This window comes from Diadema setosum, chromosome 19 (assembly GCF_964275005.1).
Source record: "Diadema setosum chromosome 19, eeDiaSeto1, whole genome shotgun sequence".
In the NCBI taxonomy this organism is placed as follows: Eukaryota; Metazoa; Echinodermata; class Echinoidea; order Diadematoida; family Diadematidae; genus Diadema; species Diadema setosum.
Window position 1 is genome coordinate 25,382,534 of NC_092703.1, and position 14,073 is coordinate 25,396,606.

Below are 14,073 nucleotides of genomic sequence, written 5' to 3' on the forward strand. Positions count from 1 at the left end.
TTTGTTTTGTTGGTTTTTTTAAACATGATTATGTACAAAATATCTTTAGATATAATACTCAGTAGAATACAAAGAACGCCATATCTGGCCGCCATCGCGTAACAGAACTTAAACGAGGAAATGAAAAAAAAAGACATTTTAATTTATTATTACATCACTGTGTTGTAGATACGCGCTTGTACATATTAACATTGTAAGTCCTGGTATTGCCACTCAAATCAATGAATCTTCAATCTAAATCGAATTATATTTCAAATAATGCATACAACAAATACCATAAAAAATCATATAACACAAAATAATCATATAAACACATTGAGGCGGAAAACGGAAATGAGCAGGTGCAATATTAATGACAATATGATAACTCTCGTTGAAGATCATTGTTATACAGTGTATTGGAAAAGAAAAAAGAGTGGCCCAAGCAAAAGACAAGCCTGAAGAGATGTACGGTACTCAATGAATTGGACCTAGGCAAGAAGAAAATGCAATAATTGAAGAACATAGAAGCTAAAACATACGCAAACACACACAAGCGCGTGAAGGCACACTGACAATTAGCATTTATGGCTAGTCACTTCGAAATTTTATACCGTACATAATATTTGAGCTTTTATGTTCAAGACGAAAGAATGCTAACTGTATTGAAAGTAAAGTCAATTTCATTTAAGCGTATAACTGACTTTAACTTGAATTTCTTCCGAACTGCTTTGAGGAGCTATTGCGCTCAACAGATATGGCATGCACACACACGCACACACACACACACACACACACACACACACATATATATATATATATATATATATATATATATATATATGTGTGTGTGTGTGTGTGTGTATTTATGTAATTCTATATTATAGTATACATTTTAGATATACGTATAATTATATACATTTACATATCATTTACTAGTATAGGCACCTATGACATAAAATGGTAATGCATTTTCTGTATGTAGACAAATGGTGAAATGTCAACACATACATTACAAAACATGTGTGCATACATTAATACGTGCATAACGGGCATGTGGATATGCATGTATATGTGTCTGTGTGATATTCTGTCCAGTCTATCTCGTGAACCAAACTTAAACAAGTAACAAAGATCTGTAAATTCAAGTGTCTGAGTTGTCTTGAGCAGACTTAGAGAGAAATATTTCCTTGCCATTGTCTTATCTTATGCAATGCTTTCATTATTAAAAAAAAATAACCCTCTCTACTAAAATCGTATCTTTTCCTTATTTCGCAAAATTTTAATAAGTTATATGAGCAGATAGATATGAAAAGATATGAAACAAACGCGATAGAGGATATAACAATAAGGTGTGCCGCTTTGAGCTCATGCTATTAATTTACATCTTTTAAACAATGCAGTGTAGGTTTCAGCTAATTCAGATGATAAGAATGGGACCAATGATATTACTCTTTGAAACATGCATATTAAATCAACGCAAACCTTTTTCCATCATTTACTTCACCATGCAAACCTTCAAGCAACACATTGTTATGTCTTATTTTACGTCCAATTTTGATTAAGTTTATTTTTCTTTTCTTTTTTTGGTTAATCTAAGTTTACACGTTAAGAGTGACTTTGAATATGACATTAGAATTGCATTTACTTGAAAAGACAACCACAACGTGCTTTCGGTTTTAATGATTTGCCAAAAACAATATCTGGATCAACCTTCTAACTTTTGACTGCCACATTGCTTGGCAGGACGTATGCACTGACAGACTAACATTGAAAGACCAGCCACTGGCTGTTTACACTACTGTGTACGCCATATATTTCGCGAGTCTAAATTTTCGCGAATCGGGACTTCCCGATGATTTCGGAGTGGTTAAATTCGCGATTGTGAAGTCCTGTACTGAAGGGAGAAAAGTATATGTGTACGTCACATTCAAATCTGGATCAGAGTCAATATTTCCGCCTGTCTTTAATTTCGCGAATGCACCCGACTCACGAAATTCGCGAAAATAAAAACCTCGCGAAATGTTCGGCGTATCTACTGTTCAGCGTATACACTACCTTTACCGGGAGAGGGCGCATAACCACCCCAAATACTTGGGGGCGGGAGAGGGGGGGGGGGGGGGGGGAAGGAGGCGGCGGTCGAGTAAGAGGAAAATCCACCTACCTCGATATGAGTCTTTGAGCGGAAACCACCCCCCCCCCCCCCAAAAAAAAAAAAAAAAAATCCTGGCATTTACGGGATTCATAAGTTTTTAGAGATAATATTTGTTTGGGGGGTTTTTCCCATCCTCATCCCGACCCGGGACCTCACCCCCATGGTTTTACTGCCATTATTGTCTATGAAGTTACTGTAAAATCGTTATTTGCTTCCTTGCTCTGTACTACACCCGCCACAACAAACGAATGATGCAAACGCCCACAAATGAACTCCTTCATAAACACTGTGATAAACAAATGATGGGAATAATGAGGACAAAGCCTTGAATAATCCGACATGCCACCCCTCTCAATGCAGCTACACACAGGGCTCGTCACCCGAATGATGCTCAGCTGGATCCGACGGACTTACATTTCAACAAAATTTTGAATTTGCACCTGTAAATTACGAAATAAACCCAACTAATTACGATCTCTTCTAGCAGAGATTTTTGATCGTGACGCTGATCCATATCGCTTACCCGAGAATAGGTGTCTCTACATTTCAACCTGGACTGACCACAGACGGCGCTTGCTAGTACTGAACTCACGAAGTGTCACAATAAAGGGAGCGGATGCTTCCCCCTTTTGTTGTCTGTTGTCGCTTCCCACGGAGTTCCAAAGCCGCTCAAGGAAGTCATGCCTGAGCGCACACAGGTGAAATGTCGCGACATTTCGTTTTGCTTTCATTTCTAGTGTACGTGGGATGACACGCGTTCACAAAGCACGGATAAACGTCGGTACTGCGTATCACTCGGTGTGTCAGGATGCAGAATCAACAAGTTCGAATGCTGCTTATTGCGGCATTTTTATTAGCCTCAACTAAGTGCCAATGGTCGTCATCAGAGCTGGATGAACGGACGTCAGAGGGGGTCGAGTGTTCTGTTTGCAGGTGTGACTGGGACAATGGACAGACACTCTTTTGCCAAACTAGCAACCTCAATGCAACAGATCCCTTCCGAAATTTCCCGGAGTTACCGGACGTTGTCTCCGTTGAAGTGTACGGTGATACATTGGAGAGCAGTGGGCCCTTGGCGTGGCCGCAGGATGGCGATCTGGTAAAACACTTTCCCAACGTGCGAAGTTTAGAGTTCTCTGACTGCACTTTTGAGACGATTGGGAAAGACTTTCTGGATGGTCTGTCAAGCCTCCGGTCATTGACCTTCACTGGAAACCGACTTCGAGAAGTTCCCGCGGAAGCGTTGGCCCCTATCGCAGGGTTTTTGAAGGAACTGGAAATTTCTTTTCAAAGTGAGCTGACTGAGATTCGAGAGGGTGACTTTTGCGGATTCTCTAATCTATCCACACTGAGACTTTCAAGAAATGGTATCTACCATCTGCACGTTAATTCAATCGTCGAACTCATCGAGTTGAATATTCTGTCTCTGGATCGTAACAACTTGACTGATATTCCTAACCACTCTTTCAATACTCTCACAAAACTCGAAACGTTGGACCTCAGTTTCAACTCACTACCAAAGATCCCACGAGCCATCGACGTCCTCAAAAATTTGCATAAGCTCGACCTCAGTTTCAACCAAATATCCGACACTGGCGATCTTCTTTTCATATTTGGTATGCCGTATCTATACAGTCTGTCGCTGCAATACAACTTGATTTCGACGATAGACTCTGATGTTATCAACGCAATCGTGTTTAATTACTCCGTGTCTGAGCTTAAACTCTGCTCTAACCCTTTCCACTGTGATTTACGCTTGTGCGATGGTATCTTGAGCTGGTATGATTATCCCCTGTTTTCACCACCAAATATGAATCTTTGGTTATTTGAACTAAAATGCGAGTACAAATGTACGTCTCCACTGCAATACTGGGATGAGCCTTTCGGAAGTGTATATCAGGACGTTTGTGTTAACAACAGCAACCGTACTGATTTCAACTTTACAACAACACAAACCAGTGTTCCGTTGCTTGTAAAGAGGAACAATAACCGAATTCGCGCGATTGGTGCAGGGGTCGGTGTTTTGGCGCTCGCTGTTGTCATTTTTGGCGTGGTCGTATTCATACGATTACGACGGCTTAGATTGATGAGAGGAGGATTCATATTCGCCGGTCGAGGTCTACTTCGACCGAATAGGAATGACGGGCAAGAAGAACATCTTGTTTATGACGCCCTCGTTTACCATCACAATGACGAAGTAGAATTTGTAGACGATCGCCTTCGTCCGCGCTTAGAAAACCATCCGAATAACCTTCGACTCTGCCTGCCGCTGATTCGCGACTTCCGACTTGGTGCCAAGAGGTTAAACAGTCTTCGAGAGTCACTCGTGGCGAGTAGGTGTGCCGTGTTCGTAATCAGCGAGGCTTTCGTTCTGGATGCCCGGTGTAGGCAGGCCCTGGAAGTCGCATGTGACTACCTCCATCGAGACGATCTTGGACCGCCCCATATCAAGCAAACTGGTTTGATCCTAATACTTCTCGATCCAGTGCTCTTGGAGACTCTTCCGGAGGCCATAAGGGTTCTCGTCGATCGTTTGATCACGCTAGAATGGAACAACTTGGATGAAGAACGTTGCTGGAGACGACTTGAACAAAGCCTACATGATTTTGGTAGACAAGTAGAAAACGAAGTTTAAATGTGAATCAAATCACAATGTATATACGTAATATGCACTAGTATACAGTAGGATGGGTACAGTGGTGCGCAAGAACTAAAACTGATATCTGTTGTAGTTGGGAAAGTCATTGTTTGTTTAACTGCAGTGAGAAAAAAAAAGACTGTGATAACAATTATGTTATAGTATAACCACAGACCTGAATAGAAGTCTGTTATTTATCCCGTAAGGAATCCGGTATAGTTAGATACTAGTATTCAGTGATTATTGGTATCTGTGTAAAATGTAGGCCTACATGCCACACTTCTTTAGGACAAACTCTCCCAGATATGATTCTTATATTTAAAGTGAGGCGATTGTAGCAATTCCCCCAACTGTTCAGTTTGTGTCGTCTCTTTGGAATCACCTTGTGTGGTAAATTAGGACCCCTTGGTAAACTTGTGTCGATAAAATGAGTTCTTTCGACACCATTTTCTATCCATGATGATAAAACCTGAGCTTGGTAGGAATATGACAATCTTAGGACAACCTGCCTAAAATGCTATTGATATACCGGGTGTCCAAAAAAAGGCGGAACGGTGGATTTTCAGTACCTTGCCTTCTAAAAGTGATATATTTTTTGACATCATTAGAAAGAGCATCTTCCGTAGAAGACCATGATACCAAATAATTAAATTTGGTTCAGTACTTTTTATTCTACGCCAATTTCTGTAAATGCAGTCATTTTCAATTTTTTGCGACTTCTGAGATAATAATTTGGGTGCGACACGCGTTCCATAAGGTGAATTGTGTAAGTTCGCTGATCCATGTCAACAAAAGATAACGCTTTCATATTGGGCGCGCACACACACACACACAAACACACGCACACACACACACACACACACACACACACACACTGTTTTTTCCTGGCCCGTGCCCAATGTGAAAGCTGTATCTTTTGTTGACATGGATCACCGAGCTTTCACAATATTCACCGTATGGATCGGGTGTCGCACTCAAATTATTATCTCATAAGTCGCAAAAATCCGGTGAAATTTGACAATGACTGCATTTTCAGAAATTGGTGTTAAATAAAATGTACTGAACCAAATTTAATGATTTTGGTATCGTTGTCTTCTGCGGAAGATGCTCTTTCTAATGATGTCAAAATAATGTCCCTTTTAGAACGCAAGGTACTGAAAAACCACCGTTCCGCTTTTTTTTTTTGGACACCCGGTATAGCAGCATGTAGGTATCGCAAAATAGTAACCTGGGTTGAATGTTCCCCCGTAAGTGAACTGGGCGCTATGGAAGCATTGATTTGTATCCAGTTACCGATGTGATTATGTTATCATACAATAATACGTTGTAAAGCTGTTTGAATACCTCCAATTGGTATAAAAGCTAAAACGCTAAAACAACACATATATGTATATGGCTCTGTATGAAGTGATTGTATAGTCCTTTGGTTATCAGCATCGTTGTTATGACAATGGCTACAATTGATGTTATCAATATTCCTGGTATATCTTTATTATTATAGTGAATTTGAATCCACAATGCACTGATGACGAGGAACATACTTACTCCGGACCTAGCCAGGTTCTAGTTTGTTTTGTTGGTTTTTTTTTTAATTATGTACAAAAATATCTTTAGATATAATACCAAGTACAATACAAACACCGCCATATCTGGCCGCCATCGCGTAACAGAACTTAAACGAGGAAATGAAAAAAAAACACACATTTTAATTTATTATTATATATTAACATCACTGTGTTGTAGATACGCGCTTGTAGATGTTAACAGTGTAAGTCCTAGTATTGCCACTCAAATCAACGAATCTTCAATCTAAATCGAATTATATTTGAAGTAATAATGGATATAACAAATACCATAAAAAATCATATAACACAAAATAATTATATAAACACATTGAGGCGGAAAACGGAAATGAGCAGGTGCAATATTAATGACAATATGATAACTCTCGTTGAAGATCATTGTTATACAGTGTATTGGAAAAGAAAAAAGAGTGGCCCACGCAAAAGACAAGCCTGAAGAGATGTACGCTACTCAATGAATTGGACCTAGGCAAGAAAAAAAATACAATAATTGAAGAACATAGAAGCTAAAACATACGCAAACACACAAAAGCGTGTGAAGGCACACAGCATTTATGGCTAGTCACTTCGAAATTTTATACCGTACATAATGTTTTAGCTTTTATGTTCAAGACGAAAGAATGCTAACTGTATTGAAAAGTAAAGTCAATTTCATTTAAGCGTATAATTGACTTCTATTTGAATTTCTTCCGAACTGCTTTGAGGAGCTGTTGCGCTCAACAGATATGGCATGCACACACACGCACACACACACACACACATATATATGTATATGTATATGTATATGTATATATATATATATATATACGTATATATACATTTACATATTATTTACTAGTATAGGCACCTGTGACATAAAATGGTAATGCATTTTCTGTATGTAGACAATTATTGGTGAAATGTCAACACATATACATTACATAACATGTGTGCATACATTAATACGTGCATAACGGGCGTGTGGATATGCATGTATGTGTGTCTGTGTGATATTCTGTGCATTCTACCTGGTGAACCAAACTTAAGCAAGCAACAAAATCTGTAAATTCACGTGTCTGAGTTGTCTTGAGCAGACTTAGAGAGAGATATTTCTTTGTCATTGTCTTTATATTTTATGCAATGCTTTCATTAAAAAAAAAAAACCCTCTCTACTAAAATCGTATCTTTTCCTTATTTCGCAAAATTTTAATAAGTTATATGAGCAGATAGATATGAAAAGATATGAAACAAACGAGACAGAGGATATAACAAAAAGGTGTGCCCCTTTGAGCTCATGCTATTAATTTACATCTTTTAAACAATGCAGTGTAGGTTTCAGCTAATTCAGATGATAAGAATGGGACCAATATTACTCTTTGAAACATGCATATTAAATCAACGCAAACCTTTCCCATCATTTTACTTCACCATGCAAACCTTCAAGCAACACATTATTATGTCTTATTTTACGTCCAATTTTGATTAGGTTTATTCTCTTTTTTTTTTTTTTGTTAATCTAAGTTTTCACGTTTAGAGTGACTTTGAATATGGCACTAGAATTGCATTTACATAGACAACCACAACGATCACTCATGCTTTCGGTTTTAATGATTTGCCCATTAAAACAATATCTGGATCAACCCTCTGACTTTTGACTGCCACATTGCTTGGCAGGACGTACGCACTGACAGACTAACATTGAAAGACCAGCCACTGGTTGTTTACACTACAACTGTGTACGCCATATATTTCGCGAGTCTAAACTTTCGCGAATCGGGAAGTCCTGTACTGAAGGGAGAAAAGTATATGCGTCCGTCACATTCAAATCGGGATCAGAGTCAATATCTCCGCCTGTCTCTAATTTCGCGAATGCACCCGACTCACGAAATTCGCGAAAATCAAAACCTTGCGAAATATTCGGCGTATACACTGTTCGGCGTATACACTACCTTTACCAGGAGAGGGCGCATAACCACCCCAAATACTTGGGGGGGGGGGGGTAGGAGGCGGCGGTCGAGTAAGATCAAAAGGCAAACACCTCGATATGAGTGTTTGAGCAGAACCCCCCCCCCCCAAAAAAAAAAAAAAAAAAAAAAAAGTCCTGGCATTTACGGGATTCATAAATTTTTAGAGATAATATTAAATTTGTTTGGGTTTTTTCCCACCCTAATCCCGACCGGGACCTCACCCCCATGGTTTTACTGCCATTATTGTCTATGAGGTTACTGTAAAATTGTTATTTGCTTCCTTGCTTCACACACTATTACACCCGCCACAACAAACGAATGATGCAAACGAACACAAATTATCTCCTCCATAAACACTGTGATAAACAAAATAACATGATGGTAATAATGTGGACGAATCCTTGCATAATCCGACATGCTACCCCTCTCAATGCAGCTACACACAGGGCTCGTCACCCGAATGATGCTCAGCTGGAAACGACGGACCTACATTTCAACAACACTTTTGAAATCGCACCTGTAAATTACGAAATAAATCCAACTAATTGCCCTCTCTCCTAGCAGAGATTTTTGTTCGTGACGCTGATCCATATCGTTTACCCGAGAATAGGTGTCTCTACATTTCAACCTGGACTGACCACTGACGGCGCTTGCTCGTACTGATTTTCACGAAGTGTCACAGTAAAGGGAACGGATACTTCCCCTTTTTGTTGTCTATTGTCGCTTCACACAAGAATTCCAAAGCTGCTCACCAAAGTCATGCCCGAGCGCATACAGGTGAAATTTCGCGACGTTTCTGTTTACTTTCATTGCTAGTGTACGTGGGATGACACGCGCATGTACTGCACGGGCAAACGTCCGTATCACACATCCTGCATGGATTATGATGCCTAATCAACAAGTTCTAATACTGCTTATTGCGGCACTTTTAATAGCCTCATCTAAGAGCCAATGGTCGTCATCATCAGAGCTGGATGAATGGACTTCGGACGGGGTCGCCAGAGTGTTCTGTTTGCAGGTGTGACTGGGACAATGGGCAGACACTCTTCTGCCAAACTAGCAACCTCAATACAACAAATCCCTTTGAAATTTCCCGGAGTTACCGGACGTTGTCTCCGTTGAAGTGTACGATGATACATTCGAGAGCAGTGGGCCCTTGGCGTGGCCGCAGGATGGCCATCTGGTAAAACACTTTCCCAACGTGCGCAGTTTGGAATTTTCTGGGTGCACTTTTGAGACGATTGAGAAAGACTTCCTGGATGGCTTGTCAAATCTCCGGTCATTGACCTTCACTGGAAACGGACTTCGAAAAGTTCCCACGGAAGCGTTGATCCCTATCGCAGGTTTTTTGAGAGAAATGAAAATTTCTTTTCAAAGTGAGCTGACTGAGATTCGAGAGGGTGACTTTCGTGGATTCTCTAAACTATCCACGCTGCGGCTTTCAAGGAATGGTATCTACCGTCTGCACGTTGATTCATTCGTCGAACTCGTCAAGTTAAATATTCTGTCTCTGGATCGTAACAACTTGACGGCTATTCCCGACCACACTTTCGATACTATCACACAACTCGAAAAATTGGACCTCAGTTTCAACTCCTTACCAAACATACCACGAGCCATCGACGTCCTCGAACATTTGCATAAGCTCAACCTCAGTTTCAACCAAATCTCCGACACTGGCGATCTTCTTTTCCTATTTGGTATGCCGAAACTATACAGTCTGTCGCTGCAAGACAACTTGATTTCGACGATAGACTCCGATGTTATCAACGCATGCGTGTTTAATTACTCCGTGTCTGAGATTAAACTTTGCTCTAACCCTTTCCACTGTGATTCACGCTTGTGCGATGGTATGTTGAGCTGGTATGATTATCCCCTGTTTTCACCAACAAATATGAATCTTTGGTTATTTGAACTAAAATGCGAGTACAAATGTGAGTCTCCGCTGCAATACTGGAATGAGCCTTTCGGAAGTGTATATCAGGACATTTGTGTTAACAACGGCAACCGCGCTGATTTCAACTTTACAACAACACAAACCAATGTTCCGTTGTTCATACAGAATAGTAATAAACCAGTGCAAGCGATTGGCGCAGGAGTAGGTGTTTTGGCAGTCGCTGCTGTCATTTTTGGCGTGGTCGTATTCATACGATTACGACGGCTTAGATTGATGACAGGAGGATTCATATTCGCCGGTCGAGGTCTACTTCGACCGAATAGAAATGACGGGCAAGAAGAACATCTTGTTTATGACGCCCTCGTTTACCATCACAATGGCGAAGTGGAATTTGTGGACGATCGCCTTCGTCCGCGCTTAGAAAACCACCCGAACAACCTCCGACTCTGCCTCCCGCTGATCCGCGACTTCCAACTTGGTGCCAAGAGGTTAAACAGTCTTCGAGAGTCACTCGTGGCGAGTAGGTGTGCCGTGTTCGTAATCAGCGAGGCTTTCGTTCTGGATGCCCGGTGTAGGCAGGCCCTGGAAGTCGCATGCGACTACCTCCATCGAGACGATCTTGGACCACCCCATATCAAGCAAACTGGTTTGATCCTAATACTTCTCGATCCAGTGCTCTTGGAGACTCTTCCAGAAGCCATAAGGGTTCTCGTCGATCGTTTGATCACGCTAGAATGGAACAACTTGGATGAAGAACGTTGCTGGAGACGACTTGAACAAAGCCTACATGATTTTGGTAGACAAGTAGAAAACGAAGTTTAAATGTGAATCAAATCACAATGTATATACGTAATATACACTAGTAATAGACACTAGTATATAGTAGGATGGGTACAATGGTGCGCAAGAACTAAAACTGATATCTATTGTAGTTGGGAAAGTCATTGTTTGTTTGACTGCAGTGAGAAAGAAAATACTGTGATAATAATTATGTTATAGTATATCCACAGACCTGAATAGAAGTCTGTTATTTTTCCCGTAAGGAATCCGGTATAGTTAGATACTAGTATTCAGTGATTATTGGTATCTATGTAAAATGTACAGACCTATACATGCCACACTTCTTTAGGCCAAACTCTCCCAGGACCCTGTTTTATGAAGAGTTAAAATCGATTATAAAGTTGATTTCAACTGTAAGTCTATGGCAGACTGTGTGGTAAGGAAATTTAAAATCGATTTTATCTTTTGATAAAACGGGGCCCAGATATGATTGTTATTTAGGATGAAGCGATTTTAGCAATTCCCCAAACTGTTCAGTTTTTGTCGTCTCGTTGGAATCACCTTGTGTGGTAAGTTAGGATCCCTTGCTAAACTTGGGTCACCATTTTCTATCCATGATTATAAAACCTGATCTTGGTAGGAATATGACAATCTTGGGACAACCTACCTGAAATGCTATTGATATATAACAGCATGTAGGTATCGCAAAATAGTCACCTGGGTTGAATGTTCCCCCGTAAGTGAACTGGGCGCTATGGAAGCATTGATTTGTATCCAGTTACCGATGTGATTATGTTATCATACAATAATACGTTGTAAAGCTGTTTGAATACCTCCAATTGGTGTAAAAGCTAAAACGCTAAATCAACACCTATTATGTATATGGCTCTATATGAAGTGATTGTATAGTCCTTTGGTTATCATCATCGTTGTTATGACAATCGCTATCGCTATAATTGATGTTATCAATAATTATTCCTGGTATATCTTTATTATTATAGTGAATTTGAATCCACAATGCACTGATGACGAGGAACATACTTTACTCCGGACCTAGTCCGGCACTAGTTTCGTTGTTTTGTTTTTTTTGTAACATATGTAACATATTTCTCTAGATATGATATCAAGTATAGTTATAGAATACAAAGTATATGACCGTCATCGCGTAACAGAGCTCAAAACACGGACATGAAAAAAGAAGACATTATAATTCATTATCATATATTTATATCACTGTGTTGTAGATACACGCTTGTAAAGGTTAACATTGGAAGCCCTGGTATTGCCACTCAAATCAATGAATTTTCAATTTAAATCAAATTATATTTCCAATAACAGATATATACAACAATTACAAAAATAAAAATTATGTGATACAAAATATACAAACATATTATTTTAAGGCGGAAAACGGAAATGGGCAGGTGCAATATTAATGACAATAACCTCTCGTTGAAGATCATTGTTATACAGTGTATTGGAAAAAAAAAAGTGGCCCACGCAAAAGACAAGCCTGAAGAGATGTAGGCCACTCAATGAATAGTTGGACCTAGGCAAGAAATAAAAACACAAAAACACAATAATGTGCTGACACACAGACAATTAGCATTTATGGCTAGTCACTTTGCAATTTTATACCATACACATATTTCAGCTTTTATGTTCAAGACGAAAGAATGCTAACTGTATTGAAATTAAATGTCTATTTCATTAAAGCGTACTGTTGACTTCAACTTGAATTCCTTCCGAGCTGCTTTGAGGAGCTGTTGCGCTCAACAGATATGGCATGCACACACGCACACAAACACACACACACACACACACACACACATATATATATATATATATATATATATATATATATATATATATATATATATATAATATTGTATATATTGTAATTTGTACTTATTTATTTACCACTCGTGGGATGGATATCCCTCTCAGGAAAATTGCTGTTTTCGAAGGGGACCAACCAAAGTAAAAACAACATAACAATACACAAAACATTCAGTAGGGGAGAGTAGTAGAAAAAGAAAACAACAACAAAAATGACTAAACAAGAAAAAAACAAATTGAACTAAAATAGTGAGCAAATAACAATATATGCGAGGTACATGTACACTGTAACTCAAAGAACTCAAAGAATATTGAACAAAAAATCAGAGGTAGGGAGGAAAAAAAAGAGCCAAACAAAAATAGTAACTCGTACATTATTACCAAATCAAAATGCCATAAACTCAATAATGTAAGGCATTCAGTGCAATTGGAGTGGTGTTCAAATGACGTTTGAAACTCTCGACTGAAACAAATTTACCATAATATCCAGGTCATTCCATAATTTTGCGCCACGATAAATCAAAGATCGTATACCATAATTAGTTTTGGGTTGGGGGAGTTTGAGTTTGTGTTTGCCAGATCTCGTCACATGTGGAGTTTCACGCACACGAAACATACTGCTTAAAGGTCCAGCTTACCTTTGGGAGCAGTGATTTCAAAAATGTTCAAGATATCACTAGTAGGTCTGTTGTATCATAAAACAACCTACCATATGAAATATTTGCAATAAAACCTAAAATATAAGGAGATATCAGGGTTTTTCTCAATAAACCGTAACTGTATACGGTTTAGTCTGTAAACATTTTTATTATAACTATTGTTCACATTTTGTGTATTTAACAACACTTAACATCGATTATACGGATTCAAATTTTGACAGTGGTTGTTTCTATCCCTAACTCACATTTTAGAACTATTTTAAAGCACTAATGCTGGGTTTTTGTTTCATCTGCAAATGGTAAATTATGCCTTTAAATACGATGGACAAAAATTATGGGTCATTTGGAACATGACACATGCTGAGTATTTTCTCCACCGCAGACTAAGTCTTTCTAATTGAAATACATCATACAAGTTTTGCGAAGGAAATAAATAATCCACATTCAGTACAACCCGAAGTGCCCGATTTTGTAATAATTGTAAATCGTTAAGATAGGATATGTATGTTTTTGCCCAAACCACGTCGCAGTAGTCACAATTAGGCTGAATAATTGATTTGTAAAACAATAATGCCGTGCGTTTATTAATATACACTC

General features: G+C 39.1%; 2 protein-coding genes across 2 annotated transcripts; both read left to right on the forward strand.

Moving 5' to 3' along the window:
* Positions 1-2,942: 2,942 nt before the first annotated feature.
* Positions 2,943-4,769, forward strand: LOC140242371 (uncharacterized). The gene has a single exon (XM_072322108.1). The coding sequence runs from the start codon at positions 2,943-2,945 to the stop codon at positions 4,767-4,769; it is 1,827 nt and encodes a 608-aa protein (XP_072178209.1).
* A 4,889-nt stretch (positions 4,770-9,658) lies between these two features.
* Positions 9,659-11,020, forward strand: LOC140242749 (uncharacterized). Its single transcript, XM_072322507.1, has one exon. It carries the CDS (start codon positions 9,659-9,661, stop codon positions 11,018-11,020), a length of 1,362 nt encoding a protein of 453 aa, XP_072178608.1.
* Positions 11,021-14,073: the final 3,053 nt, after the last annotated feature.

Excerpts from the sequence above, each read along its gene's own strand:
- LOC140242371 (XM_072322108.1), top strand. The coding sequence starts at position 2,943 with ATGCAGAATCAACAAGTTCGAATGCTGCTTATTGCGGCATTTTTATTA.
- LOC140242749 (XM_072322507.1), top strand. The coding sequence starts at position 9,659 with ATGAAAATTTCTTTTCAAAGTGAGCTGACTGAGATTCGAGAGGGTGAC.